This window comes from Eschrichtius robustus, chromosome 15 (assembly GCF_028021215.1).
Source record: "Eschrichtius robustus isolate mEscRob2 chromosome 15, mEscRob2.pri, whole genome shotgun sequence".
Classification (NCBI taxonomy): Eukaryota; Metazoa; Chordata; class Mammalia; order Artiodactyla; family Eschrichtiidae; genus Eschrichtius; species Eschrichtius robustus.
In genome coordinates, this window is record NC_090838.1 from 64,666,314 (window position 1) to 64,690,695 (window position 24,382).

General features: G+C 45.6%; 1 protein-coding gene across 3 annotated transcripts; it reads left to right on the plus strand.

Moving 5' to 3' along the window:
• Positions 1 to 383: 383 nt before the first annotated feature.
• On the plus strand, positions 384 to 23,036 carry SEMA4F (ssemaphorin 4F). 3 transcript variants are annotated; one of them, XM_068564658.1, is made up of 14 exons: positions 384 to 534; positions 2,788 to 2,939; positions 3,574 to 3,633; positions 3,840 to 3,938; positions 8,624 to 8,717; positions 18,649 to 18,768; positions 18,880 to 19,031; positions 19,575 to 19,753; positions 19,986 to 20,133; positions 20,261 to 20,483; positions 20,624 to 20,733; positions 20,848 to 21,008; positions 22,135 to 22,193; positions 22,426 to 23,036. In XM_068564658.1, the coding sequence occupies exons 1-14, from the start codon at positions 384 to 386 to the stop codon at positions 23,034 to 23,036; spliced, it is 2,319 nt and encodes a 772-aa protein (XP_068420759.1). The 3 variants fall into 3 exon arrangements, with proteins under 3 accessions (XP_068420759.1, XP_068420760.1, XP_068420761.1); XM_068564659.1 differs by lacking the exon at positions 3,840 to 3,938; XM_068564660.1 differs by lacking the exons at positions 3,840 to 3,938; positions 8,624 to 8,717; positions 18,649 to 18,768; positions 18,880 to 19,031.
• The last annotated feature ends 1,346 nt before the right edge of the window (positions 23,037 to 24,382 follow it).

Below are 24,382 nucleotides of genomic sequence, written 5' to 3' on the forward strand. Positions count from 1 at the left end.
ATAGCACTGTTTACAACAGCCAAGACATACAAATTGGAGTTTTTGGAGCGACCTTTGCAAACCTGTCGCTCGGGGTCCTGGAGTGACACGTCCAGCCCATTTTCGAGGTAGAACGCCCCACCTTCCCCTGGGTCTAGCTCCCTCTCTCTCTGGCCTGGGCTTTTTCTCTTCTTAGTCCGACCTCCACGCAACCCCTACGGCTGAGGAGAAAACCAGCCCCATCATTGGTCCCTTCTTGAAGGGGTGGAGCCAGGTTGCGCTCTAACCCGCCGCCGCAAGCCCAGCCGCATCGAGGAGAGCAGAGTGGGGCCGAAGCTGGTGGCGCCGAGGCTCTGAGGAGGGTGCGGGGCGCGCCACACCCCGGCGGCCAGGAGGTGGCAAAAATGCCGTCCTCTGTTGCGCGGCCCCGCCCGCGCCCGGGGCCGTCCCCGGCCTCGCCCTTACCCCTGCTGCTGCTGCTGCTGGAGGTGCTAAGCGGCCCGGTGTGTGGCCGCATCTCGCTTTCGGTGCCCAGGATCTCGCTTCCTATCTCCGGTAAGGCGCGTGCGCCCTGGCCCTTATTCCTTCGCGCCGCGCCCAGACCCCGCCTGCAGGTACCCGAACCCACTTGCCCTCCCCACCCGGGAAGCCGCACCCGGGCCCCCACAGCTCAGCCCACTGCGTCCCGCGCCGCCCAAGCCCCGCCCGGTTGCGGACGGGACCCCCACTTCGTGCTGCTCCAGCGGGCCGGGCGACTCGGCTCCTACTACCAGCCCAGGAGGCTCCCGCGGCCCTTTATTAAGGCAACCGCCCCTCACCGTGCAGACGCGGACCCTGAGGCCCAGGGAGGGGAATGGGGGTTGCCGGAAACCCTCTATTTCGAAGTTTCCTCTCCCTTATTCCCCTCTTCCCTCACATGCACCTGTGTCTGTCACGCCAGCCTGACGCCCATCCTGCTCTCAAACCCATCGGTCTTTCATACTACTCCAAACACCCATCCTTCTGATTACCAGCTCAGCATTTCCATCTGCCCACTTCACAAATTCATTTGGTTATCATCAGTTCTAACCTCCTCCGAGCCTTTTGCCCCTCTCACAACCCTGATTTCCCTAACCCACTTACCAGGCCTCTCATCTCTGACACCAACTCCCATTTTCCGATCCACCATAACCCTCCTAACTTCCTCAACGTTCCCTACTCCCTCTACCCATTCCCTATATTGAGTAGCTGGGAAACGATTCAATGAGTTGATTTAAGATTCTGTTTAAATGATTTTCAAAGTCTTCAGAAGGAAAAAAGGAGGAGGGAGATGTCCTTTTAAAAGATGTGAAAGAAGCCAGGGGATGCCACAAGGTTAAAAGTGATCATTGGAGTGATTCACACTTTAAAGGCTCTTTGTTGAGGCGGGCATGAGTGTAGCTATGAACCTTGTGTTTTTCTCAGTGGGCAGTGAGTGTTAGCAGCTTGGGCAAACAGACCCAGTGAAGCCAAGAGTACATCCTGTTGGGAAAAACTCACAACTGGGTAATAGTAATTTAGAGTCTTCTAAATTACTTCTGTCATTTCAGACCAGTGACATATAGGGATGCTCTGAATCCAGAAGACAAAGTTGTGGTCAGAGCCTGGGTTTCCATTTGTGTTGGAGCAATAGCCACAACATGGAGTTGAGGTTGCCAGTCTGGGTTCATATCCAGGAATCCAGAGAGGTCTATATGACAAGGCGAGGCAGAGGTGGGGATATGAAGGGTGGTTGGGTGATCCGGGGCTTATACTAAGCATGGGATAGTAGTCAGGATACAGCACAAGGCATGAGTATGGGTGTGGGAGGATTGGGTGGGTGGGGCTCCATACATCAGCACATCTAAGAATCCATGGCCATTCTACTAGTCTTGAAGGTAGCTGAGCAGATGAAGCAGGCAGAGCAGAACTGTATTAATTCAGGTCCCCAGAGCCAGAGACTGAGCTAAGAAGGTAAATTCATCCTAACTTATTTGTTACAATCTTTAAATAGATCAGAGTTTTGAATGCTGATATGGGTTTAGATTTGGCCCAAACAGAGCACATGCTTAAAGATGGAAGAAAGGAACCATTTGTGAAATACGTAGTATGTGTCAGATGCTTCCACATATGTTATCTCAGTTAATTCTCAACAACCCTGGATGGTGGTGTTTACAGATGAGGAAAGTGATGCTCGGTGAGGGCAAGTAACTAACTCAAGATCATACATCTGGTAAGTGAAAGAGCCACCTTCAAACTTGGGCTGATCCATTTCCAAAGCACATAGTCTTCTTGCCCCCTCTATTCTCTTACCTCTGGGTAGAATTAGGGTGAGATCAAGGGTGGTGGGAGAGAGAGGAGATGATCTCCTAATGTGTTGGTGAAAAGAGTGAGACATTTCCCTTCTAAGTAAAAAAGAGTTACTATTAAGTAGTGATTTAAAAAAAAGGATATTTAGAGAGAAAAGTACTTGTACCTTTTACAGGTATTTTCAAATTATGTATCATGTTGCTATGAATAGAAGTAAATATTAAATAGACTTAATATTTATGCTATTTTAATGAAGTGTTCTATTTTTATAGAAAAAGCATACTTTATTGTGTGCTAAATACTCTGGCCTCATCAGTTATCTTTCCCTGGGGAAGTTAAATGGTTGGCCTGTCAAGGCTTTGTGTTTGCCCTTAAGGCTGCTAAGTAAATGATACTTGGAAGAAAACAAAAATTGGCCCCTTTGGCTTTGCCCTTGTGGACCCAACTCTTATGAAATGATGGCTGATATCACTCTTCACTTTCACCCTCTCTTCCTGCCAGAGGCTGACTCCTATCTCACCCGGTTCACCATCCCTCAGACATACAATTACTCCGTTCTCCTTGTGGATCCTGCTTCCCATATGCTTTATGTCGGCGCCCGGGACACCATCTTCGCTTTATCCCTGCCCTTTTCAGGGGAGAGACCTCGCAGGGTGAGAGATGAGAGTGGGGAGGAGCTCAGATTCTAGAGCATGTGATTAGCTCCTTGGTTTTATGGCATATGAGGGGGGGTGTTGTGGTAGGAGGGGGAATGTTGGTAAAAAGGAATAAGGGTAGATCGTCAACCTCATTGTCTCAGCTGAGGGTGATGGGGGTGGGTCATGGTGACTGGGGAGGCTATGAGGGAGGTTCATGATGATGGGGAGGAGGCCACAGTGACCAGGGTTCAGGTGGCAGTGGGCAGAGGAATCATTAAAATCACATTAGTCTAGGGCAATAGCTTTCAAACTTTTTTGACCACCCCTTAGTAAGAAATATATGGTACATTTTGACATAGTACACAAAGTATGTACTGAAAAAAAACTTTCTTGAAACAATATCTACTCTCCTATATGTGATACATTCTGATATATTCTATTTCATTAAAAATAATGGTTGAGATTTCACAATTGATTTCATTACTCATTAATGGGTAGCGACCTCCAGTATGAAAAACAGTGCTCTGTGGTCGGGAGGTTGTCTCTGAAGTTTCCAAATTGATGGAGGTTGTAGAACTGTGTCACCTAGCCTGACTTGGGAGGAATTTGGGTGAGAATCTGGGAGAAATGGTCACTCTTCCTTTCTTAGATTGACTGGATGGTGCCTGAGGCCCACAGACAGAACTGTAGGAAGAAAGGCAAGAAGGAGGTAGGTATAAATCCGGGCCCTGGCCTGAATGTCAGTTGAGGCCTTGGCCCAGCCCTGACTCTGTGTCAGTCCCCTGCAATGCTCCCATCCCAATGGGCCCAGGCAGGGACTCTAACACCATACCCAGAGCTGCATATAACTGTCCTAACACTGCTTTTCCTTGTACCTGCTGCTTCTGATTCTCTCTAACCATCTCTGACCCTTAGGAAGAATGTCACAATTTTGTCCAGATTCTCGCCATTGCCAATGCCTCTCACCTCCTCATTTGTGGCACCTTCGCTTTTGATCCGAAGTGCGGGGTTATTGTGAGTGACAGGGGTGGAAGGACGGGAGGGGTCTTCTGTGAGCGACTATGACAGGGGTCATGCTTAAGGGAACCCTTGTGCATGATAAGCATTGGGGGTGAGGGATGTCCTCATAGGGTAGAGGCTTTGTCTACTGAAGGAGGGTATGAAAGGGAGGGGGAGGGAGGTTGTCTGTAGAAGGTAAGAAATACAAAGTGAAAAGAGGGACGTAGTGGGATGGTGAAGGAAGTGAAGATGCTAGCTGGGCTGTGGGGAGGAACTTCAGAGGCCAGTGGCTCATGTTTTCCTTGTCCTGTGTATGCTTTGTCCAGGGAGCCTGGGTCCATTTCTTAATCAGCACTGTCCATACCTGTTTCTTCCTCCCATGGCATGTGATTGTCTTTTACCACCTCCTCCCACCTCCTCTGTCAGCCTCATTCTGTGTGGGCTGTGACCCTTTGCTCTCACAGCTTCTGAGGTCACTGCACACTAACGTAGTACCTGTTGGCCCCATACTCTGGATCTTGCCTTCAAGGTGGGCACTCTGTCAACCATGTTTTCTTCTTGGTCCTGTTCATTGCTGCTAAAGCCCTGGACATCTACAACCTCACACCCAGGCAGGCTTGGGACATGACTACTCCTAATCACATCTAGGTTGGTCATGACCTCAAAAGTCCCTGGGATTGGTGACATCTTAGGAAGGGTGTTAATGTTTTGACTCCTCACCTTTTCTCATCAGTTATCCAGTAGTCAATTACTGTTCCTCTGGCTGCACACATTTGTGACCAGGCCCTGGGATGAGTCAAAAGCCTCACATGTCCTTCATATCACTGGACACTTTTTATCCCTTGCTGCTAGGGGTAGGGGGGAGTGCAACAACTCCCTTTCCTGACCCTGATCCTTAATGGTAGATCTTGACTTGATCCTTCTGCAGCCTGCAGTAGTCCTTGCCACATGGATCTAGTCAGTGTGTAGCTCCACACCTCTTTGTTAAACATCATCCTTATATTTCTGACTTAAGAATGCTATAATTGTATATGCTTGATTGCCTTAGTCAGTCTCTCTGGGCTCTCCTTGGAGTTAGTTGCGTCTATGTTGAGTTATTTTCATAATGCTGGTGATAGACTCCCTTTTGAGGTGTGAATAGCTCCCTCATCCTGGGAAGGTTTCCCAGTTCAGGGTGGTGTTGAAAATCTCTATATCCCTTCAGGTAACGCTGAGGGCCTAGTTTCCCTACAGTTCTCATAAAGCTCACAGAAGTAGCAGTGGAACTGCAATTGACATATTTGTCCTTTCCTAGTATACATAGGATCAGGGAGCCCATGGGTGTGGATACCAGAGCCATGGTTTACAGATGATGTGATTACTCCAAGTTAGTTCCCTAGGGCCTTCTATTCTTCTTTGGCTCTCTGAGGTGGGACCCTAATGGTTGTTAGATAAGTATCTGGACAGAAAATGATCTGGACATACCTGTCAGGAGTGGTGTGACTTGGACCCCTATCCATTTTTGAGGAATATCAGCAAACAAGAAAGAAGCCAGGGGCCTGTGTACTGCACTCCTACGACTTTCAGCTCTTTTTCTGAACCCTCCTATCCCACAGGCTCGTGAAATGAAGGACCATCCTTTGATCAAGGCTTGTTTGTAGGGGAATATAAGTACAGCTAACAACTGTGTTAACCCTTTAAGCATCCTGAGACTGCTCTCTAGACTTCCTGAATGTTCTTTTCTACCTTTGTCTTATCCTGCTACCTGGCAATCCCCATCTGCTTGAGCAAGTCCTTGGCTTATCCTTAGTGCTGAACTTCTCATGTCCCAGACTGATGACTTTGAGACTGTGTGTAACAACCTGAGAGCTTTGACTAGCTGATCCAGATATAACAACTTGCTCAGAGTTGATTGCTCAGAGAAATGAAGGTTCTCACAAAAGGAAGTTTAAGCATAGGACCTACCAGTTGCAACAATGTGGAGTGTTGCCCTTCAGTGACAGCTCATCAGACACTGGGGGAAAATATTTTAATTTGTTTTTTTGAGGGAGCTCCAGCAGTTAACAGAAAAAATGTTAGACTTACAACAACAGCAACAACAACAATGAGAAGACTTCCCATTCAATTGAGTGTCTACTCTGTTGCAGGCTTGGTGCTTGATACTTTACATTCACAATTGAGTTTAATTCTTATCACCATATCATGATATTTATTTATTATGATAATGATGACACATCATGATAGTATTTATTTCCAATTTACATGAATGAAACAGAAGTTCTGAAAAGTTAGGTAAAAGTCTGAGATATATAGCTGGCCGAGGCAGAGCCAAGATTCAAACCCAGGTTTGTCTGGCTCTGCTCTACTACCTTGTCCCTCTAGTCCAGCCTGCACCCTAGAAGAAGACCTTAGCTGGCTTCAATTTCTTGTGACATTTGATTTGTTTCATGTTAACAAGGACCATCTCCCCCTACCCCTCACCCCCAACCTCTTAGGAAAGGTCCTTTATATGCCTTGCACTCTTCTTGGCCAAAGTCAAAGGATGGGTTCTAACCCCACAGCTCAGTGAGAGCCTGCCTACATAGCTCTGGCTTTCAACTTGAGGGACTTGCCTTCACTACAACTCATGCTGATAGGACTGTGCTGACACAATGATGATATAATGAAGAATCTCAACATTCAGATAACGTGGTGTTGTGGTCTTATCCTTTCAGACCCTAATTAAATGTCACTTTGACCGTACAGTAATCATAACCTATGTAGTTAATCGGCTCCCTTGCTCAAAGGCTATAAACCTAGATAACGTAATGATGCCATTTGGGGAAACTGGAAGAGGATGAGTTTCAACATGTTCAGTTTTAATAGATCATCTCTGTGAGGAAAGGAAGTCCAGCAGTCAAGTGCAAACATGGACTAGAGTTTGGAAGACATCAGGCTTTAGAGAGTTTGGGGAATGATTTGCATAGAAAGTCTGAGCAGAAATGTGAAAATTGATGAGATCTTTATATGTGAAAAAGACTAAGGATACATGGTTAGAGGCTGGAAAGGAGAAGAGAAACAACCAAAGGAGATAGAGAAGCAACAGATAGGAGGAGGGGCTCCAGGAGGGTAGAATTTCAAGAGTCAAGAAGTAGACTATTTCAAGGAGGGGAGTGAATCAAAAGTATCCAATGGCGGGAAAAGATCAAAGAGAATGAGAACTGAGAAAAGGCTCATCCTTTATAAGTCCTTGATGAAATGTAACGGAATAGTTTCAGGCATAATTTGTTTTCTAGGAATAACAGGTGATCCAGGTTTGGTTAGAAGAAGTAGTAGTTTGGGATAAAGAGGCAATGGTGAGCCATTTTTGTCATTCTGTGGCTCAAACATTTATTAAGTCAGTGACTAATAGTCTAGGAATATAAATCTGGGGTGGGTGTAGAGAGTTAATTGGGGGCAAGGCGAGGCAGTGTGGAGAAAAGGAGGTGATAAGACAGGCCACAGCAGCAGGTAATAACCCCATGTTCAGAGTGCCCAAACATCTTGGTAATCTCTCACTGAACTGTCATCTTTCTCCTCTGGCTACAATGTGCCCACCACCACACAGGGCAGATGATTGTGTTTCCATGGGGTCCTCCATTCTGGAAGATTCTTGACCCAGTATTCCCTTTGAGGGGACATCAGATCACATCTCACTTTAACAGGCCTTCTTCAAGGCTCTCTCAGTAAAATAAAACCCTGTTTGCCAACTACAGCAAATAAGTGAGCAGTCAGAATGGGCCAGTGGTACACTTACGCTCAGGGGACATAGACCTATGTTGGTTCTCCAATTACCATCACAGCAATAAGGCTCCAGCAACACCATATGTCCGTCCTAGTTTGTGAACTAGAGATATCATGCCTGGTACTTCGTGTCATAACTGATTCCTAACTGGCCATAGTTAACTTCCCTGTCAGTCCAGGTTGAAATCATCCCTGATTTTCATTTTTAGATGTTATCTTGAAGGCTCTCTTACTGCTGGATGCTCAGCTAAGGTAATGTCTGGCTGGCTCTGTGGAACTCTTACACCACTTGCCCACCCCCGCACCCCAGGTTGGTCCCTCTGGAGTCCCTGGATGAGGAAGACACTTACCAAATTCTCAGATTCTGACCTCAGCTTCAGGTCTTCACTGACTTTGTAGATTCCCTTCCCTCCTTCTGTGTATCCTTGACTCTGGTTCAGTCTTTTATTCGTGGGGTGGGATTAGGTGAAGGATGGCCCTTCTCTCTAGACCCCTGGGCTTCAGATGGTCCTATATCAGCCTGTACTTTTCTTTACCCTTCCTAAGTGCTCCAGCCCTCAGGAGGCCTGCTTTCTTCCCTGGTCCTCCTTATCCTGTAGCACATTCTCCAGCCAGTTGCAAAGCTGGCAGTTCAGCAGCATTTCAGAGGAAAGATCTGCCTTTCAGCCTCTCGGTGTCTTCTAGTGCCATCCTAGGTGTTCCTTCATCAGAGCATGTGGGTGTTGGGTACTAAGGGAATTGAGGGAAGAGGAATAAACTGATGAAAAGAGGGATGGCAGAGGTGGGAAATGCAGGAATGGGTGGTGGAATCAGGAATAGCAGACTGGGAATATGGGGATGGTAGTGGGGGAATGGGAGATGAATGGGAATTGGGTTTTTTCTTCATCTGATCATCTTTGTAATTCTCACCATGAACTTCCCCATGACCTCTAAACCAATTGCCCCCTTCTGGTCTGTAGGATGTGTCCAGTTTCCAGCAGGTTGAAAGACCTGAGAGTGGCCGGGGGAAATGTCCTTTTGAGCCAGCTCAGCGGTCAGCAGCTGTAATAGCTGGTGAGTGGGGAGAGATAAGAACCTGTGACTTCTTGCTGTAATTGCCTCCTTCCCCGCCCTGCTGTTGGAATTTCTGTGTCCTTTCTTTTCTTTCATCAGAATGTCTATTATTCCCACATCTCTTTCTGGCCTTTCCTATTCTTCCCAGAGTGCTTGTGTTCTCCTGCTTTTACCCACAGAATATCATTTCTCTTGCTTTTCTCTAGAGAATGTCACTGTTCACAGTAGACTGTGAATGTTTCCTTTGTTAACCTCATCTCTTTTAGTCATTTTTTCCTGTTTGTAAGAGGAATCTACTACAATGCATATTATAATAAATTTGCAAAAAGTATAAAGAAGAACATAAGAAATCTTTTAGAACAGCACAGTCCAAAAGAACTTTGTGTGATGATGGAATTGTTCTGTATCTTCACTGTCTAATACGGTAGCCACTGGTTACATGTGGCTATTGAGCCCTTGAAATGTGACTAGTGCGAATGAAGGGAAGAATATTAAATTTCATGTAATTTTAATTTAAATATAAATAGCCATTCATACCTAGTGACTACCATATTAGCACAGTTTTAGAGTATTCCTACTCTGAAAACCACTGCTAGTATTTTAGAATATTTCCTTCTAGCCTTTTTAATGTGTGTGTCCACATGCATATATACTCATGCACATATATTTGGCTGGCCAGTCCTTTGTTGCTCAGAAAAATCAGTAATGACTATTAAAGAAATTCTTTCTGTTACTTCCTTCGAACGAACTATATATACATATAGAGCTGCTCAAGTGTTCAATGGTTCTATCACAGATTATGCCTAAATCTTTTCTGGAGAATGATTGACTAATTCTTTGGTAGCCACTGACTTATTCTTTGGTAGCCACAAAGTGAACTCTTTGTGTGCTACATAGCCTGTATTTTAGGTTAGACTACTCCACATACACTCTCCAAATTCAGTGAGAACCCAGCGATTTTTCTCATGAGTGTAAAACAAGCAGGTGAACAGAAATTTTATGAGTGTGTGTTTTATGAAACTTCTAAATGTCATGCTACATGGATATAATTTTGAATATTGTCATGTGACTTTATATCATAGGCATTTCTATATAATTTAAAAATTCTTTGTGAAGAAAAATTTTAATGACATTATGCTACTCAACCTGTGAGCATACCATAATTTAATTAAAGAATTCCAAATTATTTATGTAAATTTATTTTCAAGTTTATTTAGTTCACTTCGAAGTTTTTGCTATTGTCTCTAATACTGTAATGAACATTTTTGTACATAAATTTTTATCCTCATTTTAGATTGTCTCCTTAAGACTCCTGGAAGTGGATTACTATATTAAAGGATGTGAATATTTTACAGCTCATTATCTGTTGCTAATTGAGTTTTTAGAAAGGGTATACCAATTTACACCCTAAATCAGCAGTAAATGAGAGTTTTTCTCACATAAATTTCACCACACTGTTTTGTTGTCATTAAACTTTTTTGTGTGTGTGTGTGCTAATTCAAGGCTAAAAATAGCACCTTTTTAAAAAAAATATTTATTTATTTGGCTGTGTCAGGTCTTAGTTGTGACATGCAGGCTCTTCGTTGTGGCCGCAGGCTTCTCTCTACTTGTGATGCGCAGGCTCTAAAGCGCATGGACTCAGTAGTTGCAGCGCACGGGCTTAGTTGCCCCGTGGCACGTGAGATCTTAGTTCCCTGACCAGGGATCGAACCCGCTTCCCCTGCATTGGAAGGCGGAGTCTTAACCACTGGATCACCAGGGAAGTCCCAGCACCCTGTTTTAATTTGTATTTTTTTGAATATTAGTGAAGTTGAACATTTTTCATGTTTTAGTACTTATTTTTATTTCTGCTTTGGTCAATCCTCTGCTTATGTTCTTGGGCCAATTATCAGGTAGGATATTAGTATTCCAGTCTACACCTTTTCCTTTGTGATTATATTTTTTAAGCTAAATCCTTCTTCAGTTAGAGAGCAGATAAAAATTTTCTTCTTAAATTTTTTTTCCCAAACATTTTAACTCTGATTTATTTGAAACTTATTTTGACAAATGGCGTGAGAAGGGAATCAAAATTGATTTTTCCCAACTAACTAATCAGTTGACTTAGCATCATTTATCACACTGTTTTTTTTCTTCCTTCACTAAAGTTGCTGTGAACCTTATTATAAAATATCAGACAATATAAATTTTAATTTAAATATTGCACAATATTTTATGAAAAACAAAAATTGGGATATAAGATCTAACATTAAACATTCTTTGTTGTCGTTGTTATGGACCATTTTTAAAGTCTCTATTGAATTTGTTACAGTATTGCTTTCAGTTTTATGCTTTGGCCTTTTGGCCGCGAGGCATGTGGGATCCTAGCTCCCCGACCAGGGATCGAACTGCACCCCCTGCATTGGAAGACAAAGCCTCAACCACTGGACGCTAAACTCTTTTCTTATGCATGACTTTATTTGTAGGAAAAGTCTTAAAAGCTGTACAAATTAAATCACTCTTGGGCTTCCCTGGTGGCACAGTGGTCAAGAATCTGCCTGCCAATGCAGGGGACGTGGGTTCGAGTCCTGGTCCGGGAAGATCCCACATGCTGCGGAGCAACTAAGCCTGTGCGCCACAACTACTGAGCCCTAGAGCCCACGAGCCACAACTGCTGAAGCCCGTGCACTTAGAGCCTGTGCTCCTCAACAAGAGAAGCCACCGCAATGAGAAGCCCGCACACCACAACGAAGAGCAGCCCCCGCTCGCCGCAACTAGAGAAAGTCCGCACGCAGCAACGAAGACTCAATGCAGCCAAAAATAAATATAAATAAAATAAATTTATATATAAAAAAGTCACTCTTAGTCATTCAGTTAATGATTTACCTTTTCTGAAACAATGAAATAACAGAAGTTTTTGAAAATGAACATAAAGTATATATCCAGTAAATATATTTGAGTTGTCATTTTTTTTTTTTTAAATAAGACTTACAAATTATTTATTTATTTATTTATTTATGGCTGTGTTGGGTCTTCGTTTCTGTGCGAGGGCTTTCTCTAGTTGCGGCAAGTGGGGGCCACTCTTCATTGCGGTGCGTGGGCCTCTCACTGTCGTGGCCTCTCTTGTTGCGGAGCATGGGCTCCAGACGCGCAGGCTCAGTAATTGTGGCTCACGGGCCTAGTTGCTCCGCGGCATGTGGGATCTTCCCAGACCAGGGTTCGAACCCATGTCCCCTGCATTGGCAGGCAGATTCTCAACCACTGTGCCACCAGGGAAGCCCCTGAGTTGTCATTTTTATCATTCATCTACAGTTGAAATCAGTGAGACCTTGTTTATATGCATACGTATTTGAATAAAAGTTTAGTCAATAGTTTACTTTTCTTAGCTTTATATCAAGCATCTTTGGCAAAACGCTGAGCCAGTCATTAAGATCATTAAGAAAGATTTCACAGGTTTAGCAGTTATGAATGTCTCTTGATTCTACATAATTGTTTATCAACAAAATGACTTCCAACTGCAACAATCTGAAATAATTAAAATACTTTGTTTCAAGCAGTATCTTTAAGTACATTTAACCATCTGTGTGTAATTTCTCTGTGTTCTACTCAGCAAGTGGAACACAGCATGTAGTTTAAGAATACAAATTTCATAGATAAGATAATTGTATAACAAAGAACATTTTCAAGCAGGTTAAGTCTTTTTTTCCCCCAGGTAATGAAATTCAGTGTTGCCGTTCAGCTGATAATTGATGGAGGTGTCAGAAATCACTTTCTAACAGTTTAGAATGGCTAGCTCAAGACATAGAACCTCCATGGCTTTTTCTGTCTCAGATCCAAGTCATAGTCAATATCAATATTATAAGTTTTCCTCTGAAGTTCTTTATAGGGCTATAATTTAAAATTTTTCTTGGTCTGACATAACACCAATATTTAGTTGGAACTTTTAATGTTGATCCATTGTGTCCTACTGCCCCTTTGTTTTGAAAATAGCAGTATAGAAGATAGTGGCAATATTATTTAAGAATTAGAACCAGAATTCCCAGTTAGGAGCTATACAAATGTCCTTAAGGATAATAGACATATTTTGAAAGAAAAGAGTTTTAGTAATGAAAATATTAGAATATAATGGCAGGAGTATTTCTTATTTTAAATTATAAAAATTGCAATGTGCATTGTGGAAAATTGAGAAAATATAGAAATGTATAAAGAAGAAAGTGAAAAGTTTATTGTAATTCAGTCATCACCAAGTAGCCACTATTATTATTTCGGAGTATTTTCTCATACTCTGTGTGTGTGTGCGTGTGCACGCACGTGTGCGTATTTATAATAAATTGGAATTGTCATGCATATTTCACTTATTGTGTACTGAACATTTTCTCATCATAGAATTTGTTTAATTATTCAAAACTTGATTTTTAGTGATTGTATACTTTTTTATCATATGAATGTAGCACACTTATTTAATTATTCCCATATAATTATACATTCAGATTTTAAAATAAATTATTGCTTTTATAAATAATGCTGCATAAGGAATCCTTTTACATAAATTTTTATGTAAATCCTTTACATGAATCTAATTAATCGCATGAGTCAATCCAAAAAGTAGGATTGCTGGGCCAAAGGATATAAAAGATTTTTATAGTACTTTATGGATTTGGCCAAATTTCTCTCCAGTGAGTCCTACCAGCGGTGATGAGAAGGCCTGTTTCATTACAGCCAGTTAGCCCCAAAAATATAGTTAATAAACATAAAACAGTGACTTTCTCCAGAGTCCAATTTGATGTTTTTGATTTGCATTTCTATTAGTGAGGTCGAACAGCTTTTCATGTGTTTACTGGCACTTGTATTTCTTTAGGAAAAGGTCTCAGATATCTTGTCTTCAAATTTGACATTTATCTGTACTCCACTGAGATAAAATTAACAAAAATGATCTCAGTGTCTCTATTTGCACTATTCCAATTCGGAAAAATGCAGATATTTTGACAGTAATGTTCACATTAGCCTAAGAACATCCGCAACTCCTTCTCAGTCTTCTTTGCAGCATCTTTGTCTTCTGCTCATCCTTTAAATATTCCTTAGACTTGGACTTCCACCTAAGATCCTCTTCTCTTGCATTCTTTGTAATTGTGATCTCAGCCAGCCCCACGGATTCTGTTTCCACTGCATTCTGATGTCTCCTAAATCTGACGCCTTCCAGATCTCCCAAAACTAGCCCCATGGATTCTGTTTCTACCAGATTCTGATGCCTCCCATACATTATCTGGAGCTACAGACCACATATCCAGCTGCCTTCCAGACATCTCCACTTAGATGTCCCACAGGAATCTCAAAGTCAGCATGTCCCAAACTGAGCTCATTATCTTCACTCACCTCCCCCAAACCTTCTCCTAGACCAGTGTCCCCTTCTCTGAGTGCATAGTGCCATTGCCCACCAAGGTACCCAAGCTAGAGGCAGTGATTTGTCATCTTTGGTCCTCCCTATCACATTCAATAATAAATAGGGCTCTTATAAAGAAGAGCAGAAGAAGGGAGCTTTTGCTTTCTCCTTGGGAACTCATCTTGTGTTTTTCTTGTCTCCTTTTGGTCTCATTGCATCTTGTGATTACCGCATCTGCCAAGGAGCCCTGTATGTGTTCCAGGTTCACTGGGTGCTGCCAGCATTTTGGAGTCAAGCTTATCGCTTAAATCCGTGAGTGTGTACCCCAAGACTAGCATTCACACATCGAAACAAGACAGTTATAGAAATCCTATATGCCAGGAGAGGAAAAGGTAGCGTAAACACTGCATCTCCAATGATCTGTAATTATGTCCTGATAATAGGCTGTTTAAAAAAAAAAAGAAAAAAAAAAAGGTATCCAGCTGGCATAAACCTTAGATAAGGAAATAGAGAATATTAGGTAAGGAGCTGTCTATCCTGCAAAGCTCTGACCATGAGAAGAAAAGAGAGTGGAAGAAGGCAGGCCAGGGCATGTTTAAAACCCTCTTTTTAAAGATAATGAGTGATAATTCCTATTATAAACCTTCTTTAAAAGTGAGCATTTTGATACCAGAGTGAAAATTTGAACCCCTCCACCTCCAGGGTGTAGTGAAATATTCACTGCCATGGCTTATATCCTAGTCTGGCAGTGTTGGGTTGCTAACATATCTGGGAGGTCTATGTTCACAGGCTTTACATCTGAGCAAGTAGAGATCTATTTCTGCACATAATTGTCATTTTTCTTTGGCTGTGATTCTTCATCTTTGTGGCTTTCAATCTTGTTTTTCCTCATATTTCCAAAATGACAGTATCTTAATTTTTGGGGTTATAAAAGTAAAAGGTGCTAACTACAAAAAACATTCAGTGAATACAGAAAAGTAGAGAGGAGAAAATAAAAATTACTTGTAATTTCATTAGTCAGAAACAAACATCAGTAACACTGTCCAGTTGTAGCTCCTTCAAGCTTGCCTGCACCTACAGACATATATACATATTTTTTAAAAATAGGGTTGAATTATACCGTGTGTTTTTTTCTAACCACCTTGCTCACTAAGCTCAACAACGTGGGCATCGGTCTCTTTGGCATATCATCTTTTGCCAATAGCAGATGTATGTTTTCATGTTTGCTAGCTTGATCTAGTCAGTAATAACTTGCCAAACAACTGCACATACAGGGATATTTTATTGTATGAACAGTGCAACAGAATATTTGAAATTGACTGTTCTGGAAAATTCAGGGCATGTGGTGATCTTGTGTCCTCCTGTGGACTTCTGCCCTCGTGACTGTGATGGCTGTTGTTCCTTTTCCTCTGTGTGTGTGTGAAGATTGTGTTGTAAGCCCCTTAGTACTCGTGGAACACCTGAAGCCCTGCTACTCCCTCCCAAAGTGTCTGATCCCTCCTGCTGTCCCTTTGTGACCCTCTGCTCTCTCCGCTGAGTGAGTGTGCTCTTCAGCAATCCTAGGCTCCAGGGTTGCTGACTGCCCCCATTTAACCCCTTAGAAAGTTTTGGGACTTTACCTCCGTCCACCACTGGGTCCTTGCATTGTTGTCTGTGGTCCTTTACCGTTTCCAGAATATTTATGAGTGTTCCCCCTCAAACACATCAAGTCATGCTTCCAAAATATTCATAACTGTCTCTTCCACCACATCTCCCCCATTCTCAGGGTATCCATGACACAGCTTCTGTCAAGAGTTTTGGTTTTAGAGTGTTTTGTGTATAATGCTTTTAGGAAAATTTTCATTCCAATTCTGGCTTCTGTGTCATGTTTTTCCCCCTGGAACTACTGAGGATTGGCTTAGTTGATGCTCCATTAGCTGCCAGAACCTTTGCCCCAAATCTGATTTTCTCCCTCATGAAATACTCTGGAAGGGAATGGGATGCCATTTTATAGTTGTGGCCCCCCTACCTTATGGCAACAAATCAAGCATATGGCCCCCTGAGGTTCCTAAGGAGCTGCACCTAACACATATTGAATGCCAGCCGTGCACCAGGCCCTACCTGGGGCTCTCTTTTTATCTCATTTAACCCTCAGCACTGCTCTGGGTGGAAGGTGGTATTATCCCCATTCTACATTTGAGGAACCTGAGGCTTAGGAAGGGTAATTGCCTAAGATCATACTACTAATAAGTATTCAGAGTTGAAACCCAAGCCTTCCTGACTCCAAAGTGCTTGGATTCTTTTCACAAACTTGAGTGATAGTATAGTCTTCCCTCCCACCCAGTAAGGAAGGGGGTTTCTAATTCTCTACTATTGCCCTCAGAGGGCTCCTGACCCTTTTTTTTGCTCTGCATTAAGTGTTTTTAAGTGTTAGTGGTTATCATTTCAATGCCTGAGACATGCAGCTTCACAGGAGCATCTATGAGTCCAGGACGTAGTGCTTCCTTCAAGGTGGCCCTGCCCTCTGCTGCCTCCCTCGGTGCACATGACCCCGCGGCTCTTGCTGGGGTTTCTGGGCACCAGCCTCCAGCACTCCAGCCTTGCTTGCTTCTCCAGCCTCTCTGACTCTTCTGAGTTAGTGCTCTTCTGAGTTTCCTTCAAATGATGGTGCCCCAGGGCTCTCTCTCGCTTTCCTTTTCTCCCTGGCTTTCACGTTCCTGTCGTAACTTAAGCATGACTCCCAGGTTGCCTGACTCTGGCCCTATCGTCCACACCCTTCTGTTCGATTGCCTTCCAGCGACTCCAACCAGGTGTCCCGAAGGCGCTTCAACCTTAGTGGGTCCAACAAGTGAACTCACCTCCTCTCCAGCCACCTCCTTTATGAGCCTTATGTCATTTCTTTACTTGGTTCATCATATCATAATCTACTATTATCCGTCTTATAAACGGAAACCTTAGAGACATTATTTTACTCCATTCTTTCACACCTCATACTCAGCTGATGTTCAAATCTTGTTAGTGGGGTCTACCTCAGAAGTATCTCCCAAATCCAGCCCCTTTCTTTCCTCTGCCAGTGCCTTAGTCCCTCTCTGTTCTTGCCAGGACTGTGTGAAGGCCCTTGTAGCTAGCATTTGCTTCCTAAAACACAAAACTAATTATGTCATGCCTCCTCAAGGAACTCTCCGCAGTTTTGCCCTCACCTTTAGGATAAAGTCCACATTTTCCTGGCGTGGAAGAGCAGATTCATCACAATTGGGTGCCTAATCTCTGCACCTCTAGCTCATCTCTGCTCACTTGCCCAGCAGCCCCTGGGCCCCGCTGGAGCTCCAGCCATGGGGAGGGCCGCCGTATCCCTGAACACGGCTCCCCTCTTCCCCACTTGCCTGTCTTCCCCGCGAAGTCCTTCTACCTGGCAAATGGCTCGTTCTTCAGAGCCAGCTCAGACGTGACCCCTGAGATGCTGTTCCCCCAGTTAGATGTGGCCGGGTCCTCCTCACACATCTGTGAGTCCACGCCTCTTGGTATCTGATTACGTTTGTCTTCTGGACTCAAATGGGAATTCTTGGGGGGCACAGTGACGTGCTTAGCACCCAGCGCAGTGCCTCTCACGTAGTAGCTGGTGAAGGGATGCGTCTCTGTCCTCTCCACAGTCCCTGTGATACTCAAAACTCCACCAGGGGTTTGTGACCTCCTTGTTCCCTGAGTCATTGTCTCCACTCACGTCCGAGCCCTTGGCAGTGCTGCTCAGAGTGGCTATAGTTCTCTCACATTCAGCCCACAGAACTGCACCTCCCCTTCCTTCCCAGAATGCCTGTGATTTCTCTCTTTTCCAATCCCCACCATCCCTAGAGCACCTCTGCACCTCCACTGAGCCAGGAGGGAGGATCTGATTCCTCATTGTTTCCTCTGGCTGGCTGTGAAACATCCAGAAATCCCCTAGGTTGGTGTTTCTCAAAGTGAGGTCTTGAATCACCCACCTCAGAGTAACTCTGACTGCTTGTTTGAAACGTAGTTCTTGGGCCAACCCCCAACCGTACTGACTGAGAATTGCTGGGCCCAAGGCCCAGGAATCTGCATTTTGATCAGTTCCCTAAGTGATGCTAGTATACCCTAAAGTTGTGACTTGTTCCAGGGCAGTATACACCCCCTAATGCTCAGAAAGAACAGTAGTTCCCTCAGACATTTACCGTAGTGGGAGAACTTAAGTAAGATGGGAACATGCTGCAAAGCAGACCTCTTCCTGGAAAGTTACCATGTAATTATAGGGTAGAAAAGTCCTTAAAAATGACAACAGCAAGAAACAGACCAACGAAAAATATCTTGCTTTCCACAGGGATAGCTTCTATTCTTCCTTCATATACGTGAACATTCCAGCAGTTTTCCCTTGACACTGGTTCCCGTTACTGCCCCGGAGCACTTTATTTCTGTTTATTTTAAGTGAGGTAATGCCTGTCGTGCTTAGCATTGCCTGGCACTTAATGGGTGCTCAGCCCCTGAGGGTTCTGGCACCTGCTTTGCTCCCCGCTCTGCCTGTGACCCTTTCTGAAAGCTTCCTCAGTGCGTCTGACAGTCCACCTCCTCCCTGTTGCCCTGCAGGGGGCGTCCTCTACGTTGCCACTGTGAAAAACTACCTGGGGACGGAGCCGATTATCTCCCGGGCTGTGGGTCGTGCTGAGGACTGGATTCGGACAGAGACCTTGCCATCCTGGCTTAACGGTGGGGAGAGGGCAGAGGGGGGGGTGGTGCTGCTCTGGGGACAGAGTGGGTGGAGGCTGGGTGGTGGCCCCAGGCTATGTCTGTGGGATCTGAGGCCACGGGTCTCCGCAGCCCCAGCCTTTGTTGCAGCAGTGGCCTTGAGCCCAGCCGAGTGGGGGGATGAAGACGGAGACGATGAAATCTACTTCTTCTTTACGGAGATTTCCCGAGCTTTTGATTCATACGAACGCGTTAAGGTCCCGAGGGTGGCCCGTGTGTGTGCGGTGAGACCTTGATCCCAGCTGTCTGTCTTGTTTTCTGCTCTGCCTGCCCTCCTGTCTTTTCCTCTGGTCTCTGTATTTCTCCTCTGTCTCCTTTTTTGATGGGCAGTGACTACTTTTCTGGGAACTTGAGGAATGTGGCAAAAGGGCTCTGGCCTCTTTTACCCGCTTATTATCCCGTATGACACTGTAGTGTAGAGGTTAAAGGAAGGAACTGTTGACAGACCTGGGTTCAAGTCCCTGCTACACTGCTTACTGCCTGTGTGACTCTGGCAGTGTCGATTTGAGGACTAAATGAGGTAACTTATGTAAAGCACGTAGTGCAGAACTTTATAAGTGCACAATAAACACAATAAACATCATTGTTGTGATCCTGCCCACCCCATACCTCATTGTCCTTCTCAGTTACTCTGTATCTCTGTCCTTGCATTTCTATGCATCTGTCTCCCTATCTGTCTGTGTCTGGGGGAAACTTGTATTGGTCTCCACAGTCCTCCCCTAATGTTGGTCTTCTAAAGAGAACTTCCTATGTGCTTGTCACCCCAGGGGGACCTTGGGGGCCGGAAGACCCTCCAGCAGAGGTGGACGACCTTTCTGAAGGCTGACCTGCTGTGTCCAGGGCCTGAGCATGGCCGGGCCTCCGGTGTCCTGCAGGACATGGTCATTCTTCGACCTGAGCATGGAGCGGGGACGCCCATCTTTTACGGCATCTTTTCCTCCCAGTGGTGAGGGGGTCCTGATGTGGAGAGTTACAGGGTGGGAGATACCTGGGGTTGGTGCAGGTCAGTGCGGTCTCCTCCAGAGGGGGTGGACTCTCCATGGAGCCCTGCTCCTTCTGCCGTGAGGCAGGCTGCATAGCTCCCTGTGCGTTTCTCATGGGTCATCTCATTTGACAGGGGATGAGTTGCCTCCCCTAGTTCCCTCTAAATATCCAGCTCCAACCTGTGACTCTTCCAGGGAAGGGGCTGCCATCTCTGCTGTCTGTTCCTTCCTACCACAAGACATTCGGACAGTGCTGAATGGTCCCTTCAGAGAGCTTAAACATGACTGCAACAGGGGACTGCCTGTCACGGACAATGATGTACCCCAGCCCAGACCTGGAGAGGTGAGGGGGCTGGGGCAGTTCTTCACCTCACACCCGAATTGCCCCATTAGGACAAGGGCCCAACTAAGCATCACAGACGCTTCCTGGCCCCTGGGAAGCTTTGTCACTCATCCTGTGTTTCCTTTAGTGCATCACCAACAACATGAAGCTCCAACAGTTTGGCTCGTCGCTCTTCCTGCCTGACCGTGTGCTCACCTTCATCCGGGACCACCCACTCATGGACAGGCCAGTGTTTCCAGCTGATGGCCACCCCCTGCTGGTCACTACAGATACAGCCTACCTCAGAGTCGTAGCCCACAGGGTGCCCAGCCTCTCAGGGAAAGAGTATGATGTGCTCTATCTGGGGACAGGTATGTTTAATAGCCAAGCAAGTTGCCCATCCAGTGCACACAGGTTGTCGCCATAGAGAGGGTCCCATGCATACAGGTATCAGAGTCCCAGGCACAGGTACAGTTATGTTATTATGTCTTGCCCCTTGCTTGCTTCCTAGAGGATGGACACCTCCACCGAGCAGTGCAAATTGGAGCCCAGCTCAGTGTTCTTGAGGATCTGGCCTTATTCCCAGAGCCACAGCCAGTTGAGAATATGAAATTGTATCAAGTGAGTTGTAGATTTTGGCGAGTCTGGTGGGGAGACATCTGAGTCCAGAGCCAATCTGTGACATTGAAGTCTGGGAGATCCAGCGTGTTTCTCTTCCTCACTCCCTTTCTGTAGAGCTGGCTCCTGGTTGGCTCCCGTACTGAGGTGACACAAGTGAACACAACCAACTGTGGCCGTCTACAGAGCTGCTCAGAGTGCGTTCTGGCCCGAGACCCTGTCTGTGCCTGGAGCGTTCGGCTAGCTGCGTGTGTGGCCCACACTGGAGAGCATGAAGGGTGAGGGTGGCTGCACTGGTTCCTTGCCTGATGTCCCCAGGCTCTGGCCTATCCGTATGTCTGTGTCTGTTTCTCATGGGTTAATGCTGCCCTCTCTCTCTCTCTCTCTCTGTGTGTGTGTTTCTTAGTGTCACTTGTGTGTCCGTCTGTCAGTCCATACTAACCATCTCTCTGTCCTCATCAATGTCCCTGCCGGACCTACCCTGACTGTGTGGTTGATTTCCATGTTGCCATACGCTTCTCAGTTTTCATTTTTTTTTTTTTTTTTTTGGCCGCACCACACGGCATGTGGGATCTTAGTTCCCCGACCAGGGATCGAACCCGCACCCCCTGCATTGGAAACGTGGAGTCTTAACCACTGGACTGCCAGGGAAGTCCCTCAGTTTTCATTTTACAAGTGCTCTTAGAAGTGTTTTCACAGTTGGCAACTCCCCTCCTTCCTTCCTTGAAAAACTATCCTGTTGCCTTCTATGACTCTGCATTCTCCTGGTTTTTCTCCCTACCTCACTCTCCAGTCTGTCTCCCTTACTGATTCCTTTTCCATCCAGCTTCTGAATGTTGATATTCCTCAGGGTTCAGTCCTTCTCTTTACACTTTCATGCACTTTCTAGGTGATTTCATTCTCGTTGTATTCAGTACCAACTGAGTGCTGGTGACAACCACAGATGTATCTTTAGCTGAGCTATTTTGTGAAACAGAAAGCCATCTCACTGACCCTCACAGAAATTTGATTAGCTTTGATAGAAAAGAAGTTTTCTCTTTCTCTTAACAGAGACATCTTTTAACAGAGATTTCCAGAGAAATCTTGTGGTTGTGAACCACCAGCTATACTTCTTGGAAGGTTCCTGTGTTTCTTTCAAAGTACCCCACCAAACATCTTTCTGACAGACCTAGTGCAAATTTAATTCTCTGTAGTCTGCTAGAAATATTTGTAGAACTTGACATGGCAAATGTCATGAGTATAAGAGGTATTGGGGAAAAATTTAGTGATGAAGAGAATGTTGACTGATAATTCTAGAGGTGATTTATGAGATGATGGGAGGTGCAATTGGCGAGTGAATATTCAGTACTGAGGAGGGTAAGGGGGTGTTGACACTGGATTTATCAAGTATTCTCTTCTTTATAGGCTGGTTCAAGACATAGAGTCAGCGGATGTCTCTTCTTTGTGTCCTAAAGAGCCTGGAGGTCTGTATGGTTTAGGGAATGTGGGTAGAGTGGATGTAAAGGGCCTAGAAAGTTATGTTTTTGGACCTAGTTTAAAACTTGTATCCTGGAAGTTATGGCAGCCTTACTCTCTTTGGGAATCCCCTTTTTTGTGTACCATGGCCCCTTCTCATATCTTGTATCACCCCACATTTCTCTCTAACACCTCCAACCTACAGCCTCACCACCTTTTGTGCTTTTGCTGTCTCTGCAGAACACCCCGTGGTGTTTGAAGTTCCTGTGGCTACAGCTGCACATGTGGTCTTGCCATGTTCCCCGAGCTCAGCCTGGGCATCCTGTGTGTGGCACCAGCCCAGCGGAGTGACTGCACTCACCCCCCGGCGGGATGGGCTAGAAGTGGTGATATCCCCAGGGGCCATGGGTGCTTATGCCTGTGAATGTCAGGAAGGTGGGGCCGCTCGTGTGGTAGCTGCTTACAGCTTGGTATGGGGCAGCCAGCGGGGCGCTCCAAGCCGGGCTCACATAGTGGGGGCTGGACTGGCAGGCTTCTTCCTGGGAGTTTTTGCAGCATCCCTGACTCTCCTCCTGATTGGTCGGCGTCAGCAGCGACAACGACAGAGGGAACTTCTGGCTAGAGACAAGGTGGGCTTGGACCTGGGGGTCCTACCATCTGGGACCACAAGCTACAGCCAGGACCCTCCCTCTCCCTCTCCTGAAGATGAGCGGCTGCCCCTGGCCCTGGCCAAGAGGGGCAGTGGCTTTGGTGGCTTCCCTCCACCCTTTCTGCTTGATCCTTGCCCAAGCCCAGCCCACATTCGGTTAACTGGGGCTCCTCTAGCCACGTGTGATGAAACATCCATCTAGGGCTGGGCACATAGCCACTAGTGCATGACGACTGGACGACTGGATGGAATGACCATTGGGACGCTGGGGGTCGATGGTCATGGAAGATCGTTACGGCCTCTGAGTTTTCTTTGGCTTTTGAATGATCACTTCGAATTCCCTGTCTGCCTTTTCTGGGCCTGGGTGGGCTCAGGGCCAGGGCTTTGCCTGATTCCCATAAGAGATCAGAATTGCTCTTGCACTGAATCAGGACTTTTCCTGCCCCTGCCCTCTCAACCCCTATGACCCCTTCAGCCCACTATCTTGGGCCCATTAGTTTGGGGCTAGGCCCCAGGACATTGCTGTGACTTTGCTTTCCGGTTGGGCCCTGGCCAGAAGGAGGAGCCGTGGAAGTGCTAGGGGCCTAATGTGCACTGACTCCTTTTGCTGGTTCTCCCAGTTTATCTCAGTCTCTGTGGAGAGTGCATGATTCCCAAACTGCAACATGCAATCTCTGCCCTGAGATCTACCCCATCCCAGTTTCCCTTCTTCCCTGAAAGAGCATGTGTAAATACACGGCTGTTCATAGGTGACCTGGACACATGTGCAATGGATGACTAGGCCGATGCTCTGGTGTATTCATGGGAGGTTGAGAGGGTCAGGTTGGAATGAGGGCAATACCTACAGGACTTTAGACCCTGTAGCCAGTGAGGGAATGGCTCTCCTTTCTAAAAGGAGAAAACCACTTCCCTGTCTCCATCACCTCTCACAGCCCTTCTGTTGAGTAGAGAAAAACTCCCAAAGTGACCTTCTGGGTGGGAAAGGCAATGGTACATCTGACCCCATCTTTCTCTTTGTTTTTGCCTCCTGGCTGCCACCAGTGCCATGCACAGCTGCTCTTTCTCTGGCTAGAACCCTTTCCTTGGCTTCTATTGAAACTTTACAACATTCTAAATATCAGGGGATGAAAAAAGTGGAACAATCATGGGAAATACAAGCCGCACAAAGATAGGTTTGTATCAGTGACTTTATGACTTTACTCAGGTTGATACCCTTGCTCTAAAGCAGGAGTTCACCTGGGGTCCATGGCCTCCCTGAAATCGCATGCAAGATGCTGTCTGTATATGTGTGTCTGTATTTTTCTGGTGGTGGTGGGGCTTGGTTTGTGACTCTCATTAGATTCTCAAGCCTTAACAAAGTTAAAGGACCGCTGCCCCAAGGTCACCACATGTTGGCCAAGCTGAGGTGGTGCCAGGCAGGGGCAGCTCTTCCTGCCCTTTGGCCAGCCCCTGGACTGGCAGCCGCTGGATACCTTCTTGTTGCTCCGTTTCCTGGAAGGTGGGCTCTGTGCGTATTTGAAGACACTGTCAGCTCTCACCAAATTTAAA